The 21,160-nt window shown below is 39.6% G+C and overlaps 2 protein-coding genes across 6 annotated transcripts in view; both read left to right on the top strand.

Annotated features, from left to right (window-relative positions):
* Positions 1 to 5,390, top strand: part of LOC121575577 (replication termination factor 2) — a 42,044-nt gene extending 36,654 nt beyond the window's left edge. The window contains exons 6-9 of the mRNA XM_041888760.1: positions 1,799 to 1,912; positions 2,177 to 2,231; positions 3,622 to 3,699; positions 4,410 to 5,390. Of these exons, the coding sequence (XP_041744694.1) occupies positions 1,799 to 1,912; positions 2,177 to 2,231; positions 3,622 to 3,699; positions 4,410 to 4,606 (444 nt within the window). The 3' untranslated portion in view covers positions 4,607 to 5,390. The remainder of the gene's footprint in view (positions 1 to 1,798; positions 1,913 to 2,176; positions 2,232 to 3,621; positions 3,700 to 4,409) is intronic.
* Positions 5,391 to 6,988: 1,598 nt separating this feature from the next.
* LOC121575578 (transcription factor AP-2 gamma-like) lies at positions 6,989 to 20,907 on the top strand. Of its 5 annotated transcripts, none has more exons than XM_041888763.2 (8): positions 6,989 to 7,057; positions 10,885 to 11,340; positions 11,546 to 11,597; positions 13,315 to 13,398; positions 14,387 to 14,609; positions 16,474 to 16,592; positions 18,066 to 18,207; positions 19,542 to 20,907. In XM_041888763.2, exons 1-8 carry the CDS (start codon positions 7,028 to 7,030, stop codon positions 19,834 to 19,836), a joined length of 1,401 nt encoding a protein of 466 aa, XP_041744697.1. In that variant the 5' UTR covers positions 6,989 to 7,027; the 3' UTR covers positions 19,837 to 20,907. The 5 variants fall into 5 exon arrangements, with proteins under 5 accessions (XP_041744697.1, XP_041744700.1, XP_041744695.1 ...); XM_041888761.2 differs by lacking the exon at positions 6,989 to 7,057 and adding an exon at positions 9,297 to 9,702; XM_041888762.2 differs by lacking the exon at positions 6,989 to 7,057 and adding an exon at positions 9,297 to 9,702 and having other exon boundaries at positions 13,315 to 13,386.
* Positions 20,908 to 21,160: the final 253 nt, after the last annotated feature.

Genomic DNA, 21,160 nt, shown 5'->3' on the forward strand with positions numbered 1-21,160 from the left:
ACTGAGGGGGGAAAAAACGCTTCTTGTAGCCGTCAATGAGCATGCTGCACCTTTCTACTGGCAATTTAGCCCACTCTTCAGCTGCAAAAGCAACCCCACAGCATTATTGAACCTCCCCCATGTTTGATTGTAAAAAGGAACGGGAAGGTGTTATTTTCTTTGAATGCTTCATTTGGTTGTTGGTAAACATAGGAATAGCCCACTGCTGAAAGAGACACAAGCAAGCTCCATTGAACTTAGCAAAACCCCACCTAAACGAGCCTAAATCCTGGGGAAATGTTCTGTCGACCAATGAAACAAAATTTGAGCTCTTAGGCAATACAAATCAGTGTTATGTTTACTGATCGGATGACCAATTGAAGCATTCAAAGAAAAGAACACCCTCCCTACAATCAAACATGGAGGTTTGCTAATGCTGTGGGGTCGCTTTGTTGCCTCTGGTACTGGGGGTCTTGAAAGTGTGCAAGAAATCATGAAATCAGCAGATTATCAATGTGTTTTGGAGTGCAATGTGCAACCCAGTGTCCAAAAACTGGGTCTCTGTTGAAGGTTGTGGGTCTTCCAGCAGGACACCCACCCAAACACACATCAAAAAGCACCCAGGAACGGTTCAAGAATAAAAACAACTGTTCTGGAGGTGTCCAGCGATGACTCCAAATTCGAGTCCCATCAAACCTATAGCGAGATGTGAAAACAGCAGTTGTTGGAAGGCACCACTCAAGAGTGGGCCAAAGAAGATTGCAGCAAGCTCTTTAATGGCTACAATAAGCTACTTTTTTATCTCAAGTATTTGTTCCTGGGTGCCAACAATGTTGTCCTTGCCATTTGCTTTAGTTAGCTTAATTAGGCTAAAATTGTAAACGTACATTTCCCCCCCAAAAGTTGGTTCTGAAATGTTGACAGTGCAATAACATGTGGAGGCTAAATGTTTTTTTTCAATCTCAACTTATTTTATAGGAAATGGGGAATTATTTAAGAAAGGTGCCAATATATTTGGCCACCACTATCTTAGTACTAGGCTTAGGTTATTTATTGTTTTAAGATTGTAACTATGTTCCATTGAGATTTGGATTGTATTATTGACTAGGGCTGGGAATTGCCAGTCACCTCACGATACGATATTATCACGATACTTAGGTGCCGATTTTATAGTTATGTATGGCGATTTTCACGATGCTATATGTATTGCGATTCAATACTGTGATTTTATTGCGATTCCATGGTCGAAACATATTGCTCACTATATGTCTGCTGCAGAGCGACAAGAGAGCCACGAGAAAATGAGTTTTGATCAGTCATGGAAATAAAAGTTATAAAACAAATTGCCTCCTTATTTAAAAAGAAGATGGAGAACAAGCTAAGCTATAAAGGAAAAATACTCAAGTTTTGGTGCAGGTACAGCCAACTAGCGCAAAAATAATATTGCGATATTGTGAAAATGATACTATACGATATATTGTCAAAAATAATATCCCGATATGTAACTATCAATTTTTTTTCTTCCCATCACTATTATTGACCCGAATTACACTCGCTCAACCATGACCCTTCTTGCTTCATGTCTTTGTTGTTGTGGCTCTAAAGTACACCAAATAAATGTTTAACTTCTATATTTGCATTGAACAAGACTACATACCCGTAGGTGAGGTGAGAAGCCCTAAATGTGTTTTCCTTTCATAAACCATCCCCGTAATGTTAAATTAATCAATTTAAAATAAGATACTCAAAAGCATAACATATGTCATGAAAGTAATGTATAAGAATGTCGGGGCTTAACTTAACCTTCTCTTGGTTGCAGTGTGGTGACCCGTTCAAAGAAGAAAACCTTGTAGTCCTCAACGGGACCAAGGAAGAGGTGGAGAAACTGAGGGAGAAAATGGAGGAGAAGAGAGCCAAGGCCAAGGCAACAAAGGTACACATTCGTAGAGTTTTCTAATAACATTTTTAAACATGCATGATGCGTTGATGTCAAAGTGAAAATTGTATTTACTGTAAGTGGAAGTAAGGATTCGCCCCTTACTGGTTATGTTAGTTACCTGGAATTTACTGTAACATTTACCACGTTTCCATCCAACCATTTCATGGGGATGAATTAACTGACGCATTCAAGAATATTTGCATGAAAGTCTGTCGCCAATTAGATGGAAACCTAGCTATTGATCTTTTGTTTTTGTAGAAATCAACGAAGAGCAAAGTTGCTGAGACTGTTGCCAAGCAGTCTGACTCAAAAGGTAGGAAGTGACAATGATGCTTGATAAATATCATATTTGGGTTTTGTATACACACAGGCAGAAATTAGTACAACTGGTTTGCAGAATGAATTACAGTTTTGCTTTTCCACATTGATATTGCCCCCTGCCTAGCTCAGTTGCCACCCACTTAAAATAATTTGGACTTTCAATGGAAGCTGTTTTCTAGTGACATTTATTTAGATACATCCATAACAATGAGCTAATGATGCACGATTTCGCCTGGCGTAGAGAATGTGCTCTCGTCAGGACACTGTTGTTCAGAGGAGCTAGCCAACAACACAGCTACCACAATCACTTCAAACTGAAGCTGGAATGACAGCAAACTAGCTGCACTTCGTTTCGTTTGACCTGTTTTCTATTGATAGTTATTTGTATATATCCATAAAAATTATGCTGATTCATGATTTCGATTGGCTAAGAAAAGCTGCCTGCCGGTCTGTCTCATCCCGACTCCCGACACGTTCATTACTATGGGACAGCTGGAGATCGAATTTGAATATTGAAACAATGTTGCAAATGTCATAGACAGACAGCAAGGTTTATTCAAATCTCCGCTGTTGAAAACTAAATGTTAGTCTAAAAGAAATGTGAGATAATGTCTAGATGCTTTTTATAGTGGACATCAAGTTTATAAATTGCCTGGCTGGGCTGATGAGACAGTGGATTGCGCAGTCAGATGGAACCGAGTAAATAGGCATTTTAACGTCATAGATTTAGCCGGTGGTAACTTGTGGAATAGACACCTGCTGGAATGCGGTTTTAGCACAGTGTCAGCACAAAGGTCCATGTTAGCCTTTATACAACGGGTCGGGTCTAATGCTGATTGGTTAAAACCGCATTCCAGCCGGTGTCTATTCCACAAGTTACCATCCTCCAAACACCGGCTTCTCGGGCATTGTCACTTAAATATTGCTCTCAAACTAACCTATAGCTTCAATGAAAACATTTATTGATTTACATTTTAGTCATTTAGCAGACGCTCTTATCCAGAGCGACTTACAGTTAGTGAGTGCATACATTTTTTAAATATATTTTTTTCATACTGGTCCCCCGTGGGAAATGAACCCACAACCCTGGCGTTGCAAACGCCATGCTCTACCAACTGAGCTACACGGGACTAGGTAGATGTTCATCAGGTCAAACTGAGTTTTTGTAATGGTTAAAGACCCACTCCAACCTACTTTGATTAGCTTTTGGAACATATGATGCCAATGTTCAATGTATTCATATTCACACTATTGTCAAAGATTGTACCTCTCTTTTCATACACAGACGGGAGCTTCATGAAATGTTTCGGAAACATTCTGTTTTTCTCCCAAAAATGCCAGTGTTTTGGATGCTTGTTAAAACTTTCTTTGTTCCTATATAGAAAATCCAGAGTCCACTGAAACCGTTTCTGCAGAGGGCAAAACTTCAACACAAAATGGTGGAGACAGCAGCCAGCCAGGTATTTGTGGTTTATTTTAGTAGGGAGAGATACAAACACATGAAATGGATACTTGGGGATTTTGAGGCCCTTTATCTACTTCGCCAGAGTCAGATGAACTCATGGATACCATTTATGTCTCTGCATCCAGTATGAAGGAAGTTAGAGGTAGTTTCACCAGCCAATGCTAACTAGCGTTAGCACAATGACGAAGTCTATGGTATCTACTAGCTTGCTAGCAGTTACCATAGACTACCAGTCATTGCGCTAATGCTAGTTAGCAGTTGCGCTAACGCTAGTTAGCATATTCCTTCTTACTGCACGCAGACATAGAAATGGTATGCATGAGTTCATCGGACTCTGGGGAAGTAGATAAAGGGCTTTATTGCCAAAATCCTGAAGCATCCCTTTAACACTTTGAACAAAATCATCTGAATCAGTGCACCATAGTGTGTTGCTTGCGCTAATTTTCAACACCCTTAGATATTGCCTTTCAGACACTATAACCTCACCTTATAGTTCATAACTCAGCAGCATGATGTTTCTAACCCTATAACTGCTATTGTTCCATTGAACAAGGCACTAAACCCCTGTGTGTGTGTGTGTGTGTGTGTGTGTATTTGGGGGGATTGAGATAGGCAGAAGACCAATTTCCGTTTGGCACAAAAAAAGTATATTTTATTTTATCCTACACAATCGTCATTAATGGTAATTATGTCTTCTCCCCCTAGCACTCCCTGGACCCCCTGGTTCTTCCAGCTCCTCCAAGGTGGTTACACCCTTGGCGGCAACCGGGAGCAAGCGGTCCATCCAGACCATGGAAGAGAAGTCGGAGACCTACAAATCTCTCTTCACCAGCCACAGTTCAGCCAAACGCACCAAAGCCCAGACCTCCAACTGGGTCACCCACACCCCCTACCATTTCTAAATTACTTAACCTCCCCTATATCACCCCCAAGTGGTCATGGCAGGCATCACACACAACCAGGTTGTGTATTTGAAGGGTATCTATAAAAAGTTATTCATAACACATTCATAACCCATACTTAATACATTCATAAGCAGTACGTGAGCATTTCATAAATGCTTATGTCAACAACTGCAAGTTCAAAGTTCACATTTCTGTGACATAAAGGCAATATCAACATGCTACTGCTTATGAATGTGATATGTGGGTTATGAAGCCCTTATGTCGGTATCCTTCAAGTAAAGTGTTAAGGAATTTGACAGATTACTTTTTCTTATAGGTATTCTTGGCTCAGGCTAGGAATGGCTGTATTATATATTGGTCTTATCTAGGTATCTATCTAGGTTTCTATGTATAGATGTGGATTTGGCAAGTCATTTATGATTAATCTTTTGATTATGGTTTCCTATGCAATATGACATACAAATGTTTTGAAATTATATTTCAAGGTCGTAGTTTATCTTTTTGCTATAGGAAGTGGAATAGTGAGTTTTTGTAGTGTTCATTCAAAATGTGTATTCAATAAGCTCATTACTTCCATAAACATTGTCTATACTTAATGTTGATGTTTCCTCCAAATAGCTTGTCACCCACCACCACCCATCAAAATATAGATGGGGGGAAAAAACGTGCATATTTCATTTTTATTTAAATGGTTACCTTTTAAATACATTTTTCCACTTATGTTTGTTCACCCCTCAACCCAAACAATATCAAAATAAAGACTGTCCTTTTACTTTAAAAATGTAGTAATTTTTTATATGGAACAACATTATAGTAGTGTGTACAAGTAAAGGTGCATTAGGTCGAATAAATCCGGTATATTTTTTTTGTCCCTTTCAGATGGTATTTTGGGTGTATCACCAAACTACTGCTTTAAAAAAAAATAAACATTTACAGTATATTTATTGTAACTAGTGTACCTCACCTTTTCATGACACTTCAGGTGTTTTTCAGGTTTGAGGGTGGGTTTATAGCATTTAAGGTATATTTGGATTTAAATTACATTAGCCTACTTCTAATACATTACCATGAAAGTGTGAATGAACCCAAAAGAGCGCAAAGTGCAAATATGAATTCACAGAAAGGTGTCAAGGCTTTAATAATTCCTGTCACACGATGGCAGCAGAGATTTAACTTTGCCTTAGATTCTACTTAGCAGAGTAGACCTCTGGAATTCTTCTCTGCGGATAACTAGACTCTACTAACTAAGGATATGACCTCTGGAAAAAGGCGCATTGGGGAATTCTGTTTCTCATGCAAGTAAATAAATTAAATACAGTATGTGTGTAGGCCTACTCTTTCAATGAAAGACTGAGGAAAGCCCCTCAACGTTTCAATTTCCTGTAGCCTATGCCCTATAGGCCTGTCTACATACTCTGAGCTGTAATTTTCATTTTTCCCAAATCCCATGCCCTTGTAAAAAAAAAAAGTGTATTGTATTTTTTTCTTAATTATTAGGCATTTTACAGATATATTTATAACCTTCATGTAGTCCTCAAAGATGGATCAAACTGAAGCAAATGGTGCGAGCATTCTCATGAATTCATTCACATTACATTTTCACAGTACATCGCGTATAAATTGAGAGTCAAGAGAACAATAATTTTCTTTCAACGCAATTATGCACAAATAAATACCAAAAACGATATAGGCATATGATTAGTCATTGCATAATAATGTGCATTGTGATTCATTATCAATTTGAATGAAACCTTAAAGTATAGCCAGGCTATGGATTTTTGTTAGCCTTCAGCCGTTCATTGAACGAAAATTGGAATGCGTCAATAATGTGTTGATTTTGTAGTAGGCCTTAGTAAGTAGCTTAGTTGACAGGTATTTCGCTGTAGGCTATTCTTATCCTCTGGCATTTGGCTTTGAAGTTGCACTATTTCAGGATACATATTTTAATCTATGTACCCTACACAAGTTTACGATAGTCTAAATAAGTTTAACGTTTATATGAGACGGGATGAAATTAGTCTAGTGGTTTATGCCCAAAGAATTCCCAGAATAAATTGTATAACAAAATTGAGCTGTAGTTGATCGAAATGGAAAGAAACGAAAATAAATAGGCCTAAGCCTGTATTGGCAGCTCCTCCCATGGTTTACAAAATTATTTATTCGATGAAGATACACTTGAGTAAGATTTTACTCTGGAATGTGTAGATTCAACAGCAATACAATTTCAGAGAGATGTAGGAAAGTCTAACAGCATCAGAGTAGCTTACAACTGGAATTTGCATAGGCCTTCACTCAGGTGTATTACCATGCAGGGCGCATGCGCATTCCAAGAGAACCAGGTGAAATCAGCAATATAGACCACTTGCGAATTCACTCATTCGTAGCCACACCACTGGAATTATACTGCGTTCCTTACAGATGTCTTTACTGGAGAGGCTAGATTGGCGGGTAAGTTAATGCATGTTTTGCTTTATTGTGTTTTTTGAAAATATTAAAGGCTTATTACTTGTCTATCTTTCGACCTAAGTCAGCACGTTACATTAATTGTAGGTTATAGTTTTTTTAGGACCTTTGGACTAGGTTACTCAGCGGTATTTGATAGTGGCTGCTAAATATGCTATTTGAATTAATTATTAAAGGCAATAATTATGATAATAGACCATATAATGTTGATCCATTGAAATAAGATGGTCCTCGGGTGCTCACGACTTAGGAAGTTGAAACCCTGCAGAAGATAAATAGTATAGGTCTGAATTTGCCTTACACCTGGTTAGATCACTATACACTTATTACTCGTGTGACTTAAAAATACGTGACCAAAGGCGACATAGCTTCATAGTTCATATTGGCAACTGGTTTTCTGATAACTTTGCTTGTGCTATTCATTTCAAGAACATTATGTCTCCTGGTTTTCACAATACTCAGTAGACCAAATTTGCACCATATTATAACAAATACTATAGGCTACACTAGATAAATGGTTCAATAATAAAGTACTATAAATACAAATTTGTTAGGCTACTTTGAGATTGCGCATGTGCATCAAAATTCCTCAGTGTGACAGATAATATTAGCATAATTCACCTCTTTATTTTTCTATTTCGAATGAGCATTTCATATTCACCTTAAACCACATGGCCCATGTGACGACTAACATTTGTTGCTAATTGCTTTTATGGATAACGATTTACTTTACAGTTGTCTATTCTGTCATTAGTCCTTGTTTAAACAAATCGGCCTTGACATGATAGGCGATTGAAATTATAAAAAACAAAAAACTGTTCACAACAGAACGGCAAGGCTCCTCTTGCGTGTCTAACCTCGTTTACTCTGTTCCAGGGCGATGTAAAGATCCCTTAATTAGTGAGCATTAATTTCTGGTTCACATCACTTCACCCACAGAAGAACCACACGCAGCTTAAAGCCACCGCGTCGTTCATGGATGAGTTGATCTTCGTTAACCAATTTGTATTGTTTCCCAGAGACGCAACAGGCATATAATCCCATTCCCAAAACCTTCATGATAAATTTAGACACCTGTATTGTTCTCCCATGGATATAAATGATTATCGGACAGAAAATTATTCACACCTTTCATTTACTACTGTAGCCTATCTCTAGGACTAATTATCTTTCACAATAATATTGGAAACTTAACAATAAAAATAAAAGCCCAAGCATAAGTGTAGGCCTATTGTCTTTAAAATACTCCCTTTTGCTTGAAGTTATGCATATCAACACATCAAAGGGAACCTTTATTTTGGATATTGCACTGTTCCACCATAAATGTTAATTACATTTTGAGGAAGATTTTCGTTGAGATCCCTGGTGCTTAGTGGTTCCGAGAAGGAAGATGCTTTTAAGCCTTGGGTTTTTGAGGTTTGTGAAGGCACCAAACTGCAACGTGAAGCTCCGTAAAGTAATTATTCATAAGTAAGTGTAAGTAGGTTAAGTAATTGTAAATTATAAAAAATCAAATCAAATAAATAAAAAAGGTTTAGCATGGAAATCGGAATATTTGATATGAGCGCCTTGATGCTTGATGTATTAAGCGAAATATGCTAATTCGTTTTTCAGACTGTTGGCAAGCAATGGGTGGAGTGCTTTGCCAGTGAACCCAACGCCTGTTCTAATCGAATGATTTGATGGAGTCAATAAAAAGTGAGAAAAGAAACAACATTTTGACAGCCCTGCAATGTTATTGGCGTGGATCGCATTGGAGGATACGCGCATAATGGTTTACATTGATTTGCATATAGGCTATTGTTTTGCAAATGTACTCATTGCATTGATTATCGTATTGCTTAACATGGCAAAAAAATATATAGATTTTCTCAATTACATTCATAAGCTATAATTGTCATCACTTTGTAAAACAAGTTTTCCAACTATAATATTAATACATTCAGTTATTCAGCCACAATTACCAATAATAATAAAGTAGGCCTGTTATTATTATTTTATTAAGCTATAGTAAGGTTATCGGAAGTTTAGGCCTAATCCTATCATATTTGTGTCATGCGAGCAACTGCAGACGGACAGCAATATGATTGGCTCGTTATTCCAATAATAACCAATCAGCAAACTTTTCTTCTGCCATATTCAAGATGACATCATGACAAAGGCACGCCCACTAAAAATATATAACCTATGCAAATATAGTACACATGCTTCCAAGCGTGTTCAGTAAGGAGAAAAGGTTTGAACATCATCACTTTGTCCGTCAGAGGGAGTCAAGTTTCTTATTCAGCGCTTCTTCCCATATTCACTGAAGTACTGCTTACTGCGTCGTCGGGCTGGAAAGGGATCTTGCTTGACAACTGTTTTCACTCAGTTGCTGTTGAGACCTATGTTGATAGCCGCCCGAATCACGCTCAAACGTCAGTGCGCTTCAAGGAACCGCCGCCTCCACTCGGGTTGAAGAAGTTGATTCATGATTTCTAGGAAGTACAGTATTACTTCATTTACTACCTGGATTAACTCGTAGAATACCACCAATTTTCCTGGTCACCCTTCTTGGTGTAACATTTTGCCTGTCAGAAACTATGCTGTGGAAACTAGCAGATAACGTGAAGTACGAGGACGACTGCGAGGTAAATTCTAACTATACACAGAGACAAACCGCACGACATTGGGCCTAAGTTTCAACAAGGCTAGGATTTATGAAAAAACTATTTCATGAAAATGTTCTGGCCCTCATGCGCACCATCGCATCTGAAATTGGTAGCCTATTTTATCGATATTTTTCGTGCGACAATAGCTTTTAGGCAGACTACTTGATAAAAGCTTGACGGAATGAAAACGACTTTAATGCAACATTTTTAAAATGATAAATCATTTTGAATAAGACAGATCAGTGGTCGGTTTATGCTATTTTCCGTTGTCACTATTTGCTTTTATCGAAATTCAGCTGGTGAAACTTCAAGGCATTAGGGCACCCATGTTTGGTTTTCTGGTTTCTTAGCATTGTCAATATGTTTCTAGATATGATACATTATTAGATGTCTATAGGCTAATCTCGATGGGCTTTGACTCTATCCGCAGCATCTCCTCGACTAATGCATTGTAGACTGACGCCATGTAGTTTTGATTTCAGTAAATAACTTTTAGATTAAGCTATATGGATTGTAAAGTAAATTTGCTACATGAGTTGGATTTTAATGATAGTGGAAAGCTTTTTGATTTACTTAGGCTTATTTCTCTGAGCTAGGCCAAAGTCAGGTTATAGTAAATAATTACAATTACAAAATTATTATTATTATTATAGGCCCACATGTGTAGTAAAATAGTCCCCTCCTGACTGTTTTATGAGAGCCAATCGTGGTGACAGCAATATCTCAACAGTCCACAGAGATTGCAGAAAGGAGAAATGCTGTTCGTTCCTTTCCTTTTCAGTTTAACAAATTATGCATTATTAGGCTACTTTGAATACTGAAACCATGTATTGGTTTGGCTGGGATGAACAGCGTTTTTCTGAAAAATAGGTTAACCTCCAGAAATTGAGTACTGCAATAAAATAAATTGCCTTATTTTGCCCACTAAATGTGAGCCTAGGCATGAATGTGTAAAACAGTTCACAATGTAGGCCATGCTTTCTTAAACAATGGTGAAAAATAAATCTCGATGTCAGGCCTAGCTGTCAACACAGTTGTTATTTCCAATTTTGTCGACGATTGTTGATTAACTACGAATTTGTTTGATTGACAAGGGGCACAAAATATTATAATTTATCTTAATACCATTGTCAACCTTAACGAAGGTCTCTCTGTCCGCAGGAAAGGCACGACGGGAGTAGCAATGGGAACCCCCGGTTACCTCACCTCCCCGCGGTGAGCCAGCACCTTTATAGCCCGTCGCCGTCCCTCTCCCACTCGGCCAGCTCAGAATTCCAACCTCCGTATTTTCCGCCTCCCTACCAGCCTATATCATACCCCCAGTCCAGTGACCCCTACTCGCACCTCGGCGACCCTTTCAACATCAACTCCATACACCAGTCGTCGAACCAGCAGCAATCATGGCCGGGGAGACAGGGTCAAGAAGGACTCGGACCTCATTCGCGAAGCGGACTCGCTAGTCAGATTCTGGGCCTGGAAGGCGGCTCGTCCGCCTTGAGGAGAGAAGGTTTCCGCCGGCCGGAGCTGCTATCGCCTCACGCCCATAGCATCGAGTCATCCGTCATTGGTGATAATATAGGACTACACGAAATGGGCCATGGCCTGGACGATGTTCAAGTGAGTGATTTCATTGTGATTTTGTTGCTGAATGAAATTGAACGAAGCATGACATCTAAAACAATGGTTCCACTAAAAATAAATAGGCATGCAACATTTTATTATGGTTTCATGTAATGGATGTAATGTAAATGTCATATTTCATAATAAACTCCCTTGTGTAAGATTAAGTAAAACATCACTTATTTAAAACTTATTTTTTCAGCATGTAGATGATCACAGTATTATAATGGCAGATCAGACGGTCATCAAAAAAGGTGAGTTTATTTTACTTTCCACATAGGTACTTTCCTACTGTATATTGACAAATTGAGAAATGCTTTTACCACTTCAAGACAATATTCACTTACTGGTTTGTGAGGTAGACATGCTTGGTGTATAAGGCACTGCTTGTGCAGTCAGCCATTGGTGTGCAACAGGGAACAAGGATGCAATAGAGAAACATTAAGTGCTATTTCCATCAACTCCATCTCTGAGATTGCTTGTTACTAAGTACATACCTGGGAAAATCGACTTCTACAAATATTTTGCACAGTGATGTCCTTTGATTTCATTATAAAAATTCGGAATGGGAAAGGCTTTTCGTTGTACTTGTTCGTACATACATCGATAATCCCCATAGTCATGAGGTGCACTTAACTAAGCCTAGTTTGACCCTGTATGTATTCTCGTGCTGAGGTCGTTTGAATAGAGCACCAGAAAAATAACCTTTTCAAAATGGCAGGCTATAGCTGACAAGATGTAACTGTGAGGACATTGTGCAATCCTTGAAATCCTGCATTGACGAGAGTGAGTGAGAGAGGAGAGAGAGAGTGAGAGAGAGAGAGAGAGAGAGAGAGAGAGAGAGAGAGAGAGAGAGAGAGAGAGAGAGAGAGAGAGAGAGAGAGAGAGAGAGAGAGAGAGAGAGAGAGCGAGAGCTTTGGATAGTCTTTAGAGGTCTAAGCTGGTGCATTCGAGTCTTTTTGAATTCCAGTTAAAAGCAGTCCAATGGACTGTAATTTCTCGAGACTCACTGGTGGGGTGTGGCGTCCTGCTTGCAATTCAGTAATTTGTTGGGGCATGAAATGTTTTGCGTGAGGAGGATTCAGAGTATTATCTATTACGCCATTCCTTCAACAGTCTTTCACTCAGAAGAAGGTCATGTTGTGCATTGATTTGAAATTCTGCACCACTTTTGTAACTCAATGAATTTATAGATTTATGTAGGTATTGGATTGATCATATTAGTAGTATATGTATTATAGATGTTGTAAGGTTTGTTAAAACAACATCACTGTAGACATATAGGTTAAAGAACTGTAATGATAGATAACATTGTTGTGGAATGGTGGGTGACTACAGATAGTAGTGTGAATGACATGTCCTTAGCAACATTGGCAAGAATGGTAAAGAGTAGTTGATGTTGTCTTTTCTGTAGTAAAGCCTACATGTATAATGCTAAACTGCGCAACACGATGAAGCATGTGAACAAATGTATAGTTAACATGATATAGAATAGCCTAATGTGCATGCTCAAGTACCTATTTATGTTTTTAGCCAAAAGATTTTGATGGCCATTTAGGCAGTAGAAGGTTTGAATATTATATTTAATCCAGCTATAACCATTTGTGTTAAAGCTACCTAAATGCTCCTAATGCCTCGTTTTGCATACATATTTTTCTCAATTGCAGGCATTTTGGATTTCAGACACTCATAACATTGGTGGACATTGTTGATTTTCAGATTTGAATCAATACGATAATCTGATCAAACATACAGTATTAAGGAGGTAGCAAGTTGTACGATAAACAAATAGTTGTCGTTAAAATGTGCGATGGCTGACTTTATTGGTCTTACCCTCAATGGCAGACTGTGGGTAGCCTACAGCCTACTGTACATTCTAAACGGTGACAGCAAAACTTCCCTCTTAGCCATTTAGCCAATAGATGAGCTCTAAATCATAATTTTGCCCCCCTTTTGTGATTCTTCTCTCAGTACTAGGACTACGAGGGGGCAGGAACTTTGATCACTTACAGAGGACTTATTATGAGGGGGGCATTCTTGCTGGTGAGGACGAAGGTATATGTAGTGTACGTCTATGTTTGTCTGGGTGTGACTTGTTTGGTTTGACCCTTGAACTTTTGACCCAAAATGGCCACTCAGTTTGCCAGTTGGGCAAGTCTTTAATTAGGTTATTTTTAGTCACTCAATTAGAAGTAGCTACAGACCTTTGAACGTTTAATCCAAAATGGCCGTCCAATTTGGGCCCTGTTTCTTCAGATAGGCAAGGCAGGGATAAGGGATTAATTGGGAAGATTGCAATTGCATACTCCTCACGTCCTCTCTCCTTGTCTCCTTCTCAAAACCCATTGGAGGAGAAGGTCAGAGGGGAGGGACCTCTGGCTTTCTCATCCAATGGGTTTTGAGAAGGAGATGAGGAGAGAGGAGAGAGGACGCGAGGAGTAAGCAATTGAGATCTTCCCTCTGTGAAGAAGCATGGAGCAGTTGTGGATGTGTGCGGATGTCATGTCAGTGGGTGGTAGGAATGAGGGGACTTTTAGCTGTGACACCGCAGATATTATTTTTAGTGTACATTTTGGCTTCCACAAAGGAAACATGTTTGTTGTTTACGTGTAACAGTTCAGTTACCCAGATTTTTTACAAATCATTATGATGGTGTTAAATGTCACAGTTTATTATAAGGAAAAGCATGTTAAAGTTGGAATCCAAGCTGCAGTGTTTGGAGGTTACAAAAAGTGTGAATGACATTTACAACTGTCAGCAAACGCAGCCAGCCTTGATGACTCAAAACCAGAATTTGTCAAAGAAACAGTGTCTTCTCCCGGAACATTTTTACAATGTAGCACAACCTCCAGAAAGTCCAATAATGTTGTATAATGTCCGTCTGTCCTCCCTTTAAACAAAAATTCCCAATGGGACAATACAAATACATTTACCTTGATACTCCAACTTTTACTCTTACTTTTACTAATCCTACCATTTCTCTTCACATCTATATTAACCTACACCCATACGAACCTCTCCTCTCTCTCCACCCCTTTCCCAGGCCCCATGTCTCTCCCCAAGGGCAACTCATTGGGCCTGCCCTTCCAGAAGGAGTCCCTGCTAGGCATGGTGTCCAACCCCACCGAGGTGTTCTGCTCGGTGCCCGGACGACTCTCGCTTCTCAGCTCCACCTCCAAGTACAAGGTGACAGTGGCAGAGGTGCAGCGGCGTCTGTCCCCTCCCGAATGCCTCAACGCCTCCCTGCTGGGGGGAGTCCTGCGCAGGTCAGTATCCACACAACGTGAATCCATTATGAGATGGTTCTAAGACATTATAAGGGGTGTGAAACATGTATTGCAAAGCATTTTAACATCATCATAATACGCTATACCTGTCGGCTTTAAGTTTAGTTTTCGCCTGAACATTTAAATAAACAAATGCATCATAACTGCATCGTAATGTATTATACCGGCAGGTGTTACTGTTTTTTATTGGGTGCAATTGTGAACAATGGCCAACATCTAGTTCGTTAAAATTTGGTTCACAGCAGCTCAAAGGATCAGTGATTGTGGTACAGCTGATGTGATGTGGTGTAGTTAGGAGATCACGGTGAGATGTGCATACTATATATGTCTCAGTTTAGTCTGATATTGCTGCTGTTTTACAGCTATTGTTAGTGAGCTACTTCCGGTTGCTGGACACTAAGCTAGTAAAAGATTGTAGGTCTATACTCAGTTGTACACTCTTAGAAAAAAAGGTGCTATCTAGAACCTAAAAGGGTTCTTCGGCTGCCCCTTGAAGAACCCTTGTTCGTTCCAGGAAGAACACTTTTGGTTCCAAGTAGAACTGTTTTGATTCTACTTGGAACCTAAAACGGTTTTACCTGGAACCAAAAAGGGTCCTCCAATGGGGACAGCCGAATAACCCTTTTGGAACCTTTTTTAATAAGAGTGCAGGTCTATACTGTGAAAGTTCATACCTGGTTCATGGACAGACATTAGTTTAGGAACATTTAGCAAAATGTTTCTCTAAAAGCAGCTTTGGCTTTGTTGCTGTTCCTCTTCAGTGTTTGTGTGGATGCACCGTGACTACCTTTGTGTGTGCTCTGCAATTCCGGGTTCTTCGCTTTGGGGATATGTTACATCAGAGTAGCTAGCACCAGTATGTTAGAGTGTGTTTGTGTGTGTGTGTGTGTGTATCTATGAGTTCAGGGGGGGGCTACAGGGCTGTTTTAATTGCTGCTGAGCAGTTGACCTTCTGACCCATATGTCAGCAGGCAGTCTGTTGAGGGACTAGGGGGTTCGCCCCTGACCAGGGCTCCTGCCTATTTTTGCTGGGAATGCAAGTTTTTTACTTCCCCTGTGCCCCGGCTAGTGCCACACGCATGAATGCCGCTTACACACGCACACACACACACACACGCACACACACACACACACGCATACACACACACACACACACACGCACGCACAGACACACACACACACACACACACACACACACACACATAAACACAATCTGAGGCACTGTTAAGTAGGTCATGAAGCGATAGGAGGGGGTGTGGAGGGAGGGAGGCAGTCACACACGCCTCCCCAAAGACGCTGTCTCTCTCACCCGCCACGGAGGGAGCGAAGCCTGCCACTCAGTCATGCGGAAAACTGAATTGGCTACAGCGAGTGGAGAATGTTAGTGTTTGTGTGTGTGTTTAAGTGAGTGAGTGAGTGTGTGTGATTTCCCTGCTATGTTCTTAGGGCGGGAGAAGCATCATTTGTGTCATTGTGTATTTTCTTTTTAGGTTAGGATGGGTATCAAGGCTCTTTTTCATTTGATTTTATTGGTTTTCAAAAATGTATGATGAGCCTTTTGCTGCTAGGTTTTCTCAAAGTGGTAGGAAGTCTGAAGTTACGGTGACAGTAGCCCTTACAACATCACTTATTGATGCTTACTCTTCGCTTCATAGAAAAACCATTCCATCACAAATAGCCTATAGAATATGCTATATTCTTTAGTTAGAGGGACCGTTTTGAATTCAGACACCACAATTTCTTCACTATAAATTACCCCATTGTGGCCTTGTTTATATGAAAGGGGACATTTGTCAAGTAACGATGATGACACTAACTATCTTTGCCCTTATTTCTCCTACAGAGCCAAGTCTAAAAATGGTGGCCGGTCATTGAGAGAGAAGCTGGACAAGATTGGGCTCAATCTGCCCGCTGGAAGGAGGAAGGCTGCTAATGTCACCCTGCTAACTGCACTGGTAGAAGGTACGCTGCCCAATGTTTCCCTCTTCATATATAAAACTGTGGTCAATGAACCTCAACATATATGACATCATAGAAATACAATGCTTAGAACTCGTCTCCATCTTTACTCCTTGAACAAGTTGGCTCGTCCAAAATGGAGAGCCAATTGAATTCATTGTTGCACATATAATACACAGAGATGTGATAAGCAACATTTGGATTGATCTTTGTAGATTTGGATGATCTTTGTAGTCATCCTGGCCCATCAAAGATGGTTGTTTTCTTTACACCACTTCCACTGGTGTTGTACCATCTATTCATTATATTTATATGGTGAACCTAAACTCTGCGATCTGTTACTGTGACATGATTATCTATATTATTATTATATTTCCTGTATAAAACTTACTGTAACTTGGCTTCAAAAGTAGCTGTGGCTGGTCTTTGTCTTGTAATTTCCTCGTTTTGACCTAGCTGATGTTTGATTTAGTCTTTCACTACATTTCTCTGCCTTTGACAATCAAGGAAGCTTTGACGTTATCCACCCTGACTGTCTTGGTGACATTTTAAGGTTAGCAAGCAGCAGGCCAAGACCTGTAGAGCAAGAGAATAACCCTGAAACACAACTTCATGGAGTCCAACCCTGTCTATTAAGTCTGTAACATTATCTAATACGGCACATGTGACCAAAGGACAAAGAAACGTGTAGCTTGTAACCTTCCTGTCTTTCAAATCACACATAAACTCTTCAAAGATGTAAAATACCCATCTCCTGAAATAATTTTCAGGGCAAAATATTTCATTAAGATTTTTCTTGTTTCAATTATTGTTTTTAGGCAGGATAGTCACCTCTGTCTACTTTTTCATTAAATCTGGTCTTTGACGCTTTCGTTAGTCATACCTCGGCTAGACAATGTCTAAGCAATGACGCATAGCTGTGCGCCTAGCCATCCGAAGCTACGTGTCATTTTGTTTCTGGTTCGGTGCAGGAGAATGACTCGGGGCCAGTATTATTTAGAGACCTTCAAAGTCTGAATTATGGCTTGTTATAACGTGTTTGACTTGCCAGGGGGGTCAACTGACCTTAAAGCCTAGTGTTTCTGCATAGCTACATTCCCCAAGTGATGTGTGTGTCTATCAATAAGTGGCTCTGTTTGGTGCTACAGGCCGTCCAGGTGCAGTTAGCCACATACGCCCATTAAAGACCATGCAGGAAGTCCCCCCTGAAGATGGGATATATTCATCTCAGTGGCACAGCTTCCCCCGAGCCAAGAGACTGAGCGCAACTGATTATTTACGTTGCACCACTTCAATGTTCCCCTTTTTACATATAGTGCCCCCTGTGGGATGTGGTATGTCAGCAAGACCACATTCGCATTTGTCTCTTAGATAAGAGTTTTGTGTGTTTTTGTGTGTGTGTTTGTTTGTGTGTTTTATGTGTGTGCAACACTTGTGTGTTTGTTGAGTTTTCAAACTGTGTCTTTGTCTTTATAGGTGAAGCCCTTCACTTGGCAAGGGATTTTGGCTACGTGTGCGAGGCAGAGTTTCCGGCAAAGGCCATCGCTGATTACCTGTGTCGACCACATGTGGAACGCAATGAGGTCAACTCCCGCAAGAACATGCTCCTTGCTGCCAAGTGAGTCTCTCTCTCTCGCTCTCTCCTCCAAATGAAGGGATGTAATTTACATAAAAGCCCTGCGGGTTTTGAACGTACGTGAAGGTTTGGACTCGGTTAACATGTTTTCAAGTAGTTTTCAATCTGCTATTGATTAATAAAACATATTGATGTCTTGGCTACTTTTAAGACCTCCCAATTTCATAGTGTCTACAAGAAACAGTGTACGCCTATAAGTGGATCATTGTCACCTAGACATAAATCCAATAGTCCATGTCTGGGTCATGTACATTTCATTACCTTTATCTAATTCCTGTAATCTTTTGTTAAATTTTTTTGGTGTTGGGGGCGGGGGGGAGGGGGAGGAGTAGATCAGCTTTAATATTGCAGATAGATTGCAGCTTCTATCAATGTAATTGTCTCCATCATTTCCAATCCCCCACATGTATTCTTTTGTAAATATATATATTATTTTAAATATATATATATTTTAAAATATATTTTCCTTCTTTATTATTTTCCCCTAACCCTACCACCCTTCCCCTAATTGGAGTAAACAAATGGACAACAATACTTAGGCTTCCACTTCCATACTACATACATTTCACAGACAGTATATTTTACATTCGTTTTCTTTTGTTTGTTTTTAGTCCCAGCCTTCAGCTACCCTCAACCCCGCCCATATATCTGAAGACCATCCAGTTTTGATTTCTAGCTGCCATATATTTTTCTGCTGTGATGTTTCACAAAAGTTCTGAACCTTTCTATTCTCATCATTTCTACAGGATTGTAAATTATTATTAAATTATATTATTGATCGATTGACTATGACTTTTCAAATCACCCAGCAGTTCTATTTGCAGAGTTAGCTTCAAGTAAATGTTGCAATATTTCTGCCATTCCTGAACCTGTGACCAAAAACAAGCTACATATGGGCAGTACCAAAAAAGTGATCTAATGATTCTGTCTCTTCGAAGCAAAATATGCAGAGCTGGGATGGTTGTATTCCCCATATATATAACTTTCTATTGGTTGCAAGAATTTTGTATAATAATTTAAATTGAAAAACTAAGTTTTGAATCGGCGTCGTTTTGTGTATCAGTTCATAGACCATGTGACATGGAATCGGTACATCAAAAATCTCCTCCCAACTATTTTGCAACCTGTACGTTTTTTGGTTCTTAAATGAAACTGGTATACTTCTTTATTTATCACAATTTTCTTTAGCCAATTTTGGTCTTTAAAGCAAGACCGACAGACAAGTTCCTCACCTTATACCTTCAACATAAATCCAATAGTCTATGTCTTGGTCATGTACATTTCGTTAACCTTTATCTAATTTTTATTTTTGACAGGCAAATCTGTAAGGAGTTCACCGACCTGCTGACTCAGGACCGCTCGCCTCTGGGGAACTCGCGACCGGCGCCCATCCTGGATCAGGGAATCCAGAGCTGCCTGACCCACTTCAGCCTCATCACCCACGGATTCGGCTCACCCGCCATCTGCGCCGCCATGACCTCCCTCCAGAACTACCTGAACGAGGCCCTCAAACAGGTGGACAAAATGTACCTGAGCTCTGGCAGCGACACGCAGGGCTCCTCCGACAACGGTAGCAAAGCCTCCGACAAAATGGAGAAGCACAGGAAATGAGGAAATGCTCTCCCGTTGGACTGTATAGCCCCCCTTTCCCCTTTGGACTACTTTGACATCCTATTTAGTAGCGAAATTGGTCGATATGATTCCGATTCTAGATCGTTTGGGTTTTCGCACAGTTGAATTTACAATTTCCCCTATTATGGCCTGTGCTCTTTTACGAGTAGAGTTTTTCAAAAGACTTGTCCTTTCTTTTGCCCTGTTACTACCATTGGCTGGTTTCAATGCGAGATCGACCTACCTTGGTGCCTACTGTAATAGTAGGTGCTTAAGCTGCTTACAGCCAAAGGGCCTGGACTCTGTTGACATGGGGAAAGGAACAGAAAACAGACTTTGTTGTTTCCCTATAGGACATAATTTCAAGATGGGTCGCTGTGGCTGTAAATTCTTTTCAGCTTTTTTTCCCTCCTCTTCTGTCTGGAGACAAATCCTCTGATTTCCTGTGTCTCTTCCGCGGTGCTCAGTTCCCATTGGACTTACCAAAGGACACTTTTTTTTACTGGAGATAAGAAAATCCACTTCATTCTTGTTTTCTTTGTTGCTTAAATTTTCATAACGACTTCAATGGGTACAGTGTTATTGTGCTTTGTTCATGGGAGTTTCTTTAGTAGGTCTGATTTAAAAAAAAGAGCCTGTTTGTTTGTCTACGTTCCCCAGAAACTTTAAGATGATTTGCAATGGCAGCCATTCAGTGTTCGATAAGGGATGGTTACTTGTGGGCTGTGACAAAAACCACAGCAATGGGGTCTTTGTTAATTTTAATCCTGTCTTTAAGTACTTACATTGCCCATTGGTTCCTTTAGTATTTTTACAGTTTGCAATGTAAAAGGAATCAGTCCCCGACAAGATTAGATATCCCTCACCTTCAGTACAAACTATTCCATGTTGATGTTAACTGTATCCAATCATAATCAGCCATTTTCATCTAAATTGTATCTCTTCCAGCCAGTACACCAGCAAGTGTGTATGTGTTATGTTGTGTGAGCGTGTGTCTGTGTATGCTAAATGTATATATTTCTTTTGAAAAATAGTGTTTTTAATTAGAAAATGAACTACAAACAGAGGACCCCCCCGTTATCTTTACCTTGATTGTAAATATTTTCTAATTTATGTTGTAATTTAACGGGATATGTAAATAATGGTATCATTCTGGTGTATGGCTTAACTTTTTATAATGTGTTAAAGTTTTATAAATGGGTTAGTTTTTATAAAGTAGAGGTTAGGCAGTGGGTATGATATGCTTTTTGAATATGTGTAAAACTGTTTTAAAGTTATTGGAAAAAATAATAAAAAGTCAACCCTGTGTATAACAACTTTGTTG

The sequence above is a fragment of the Coregonus clupeaformis genome, chromosome 10, assembly GCF_020615455.1.
Source record: "Coregonus clupeaformis isolate EN_2021a chromosome 10, ASM2061545v1, whole genome shotgun sequence".
Taxonomy (NCBI): Eukaryota; Metazoa; Chordata; class Actinopteri; order Salmoniformes; family Salmonidae; genus Coregonus; species Coregonus clupeaformis.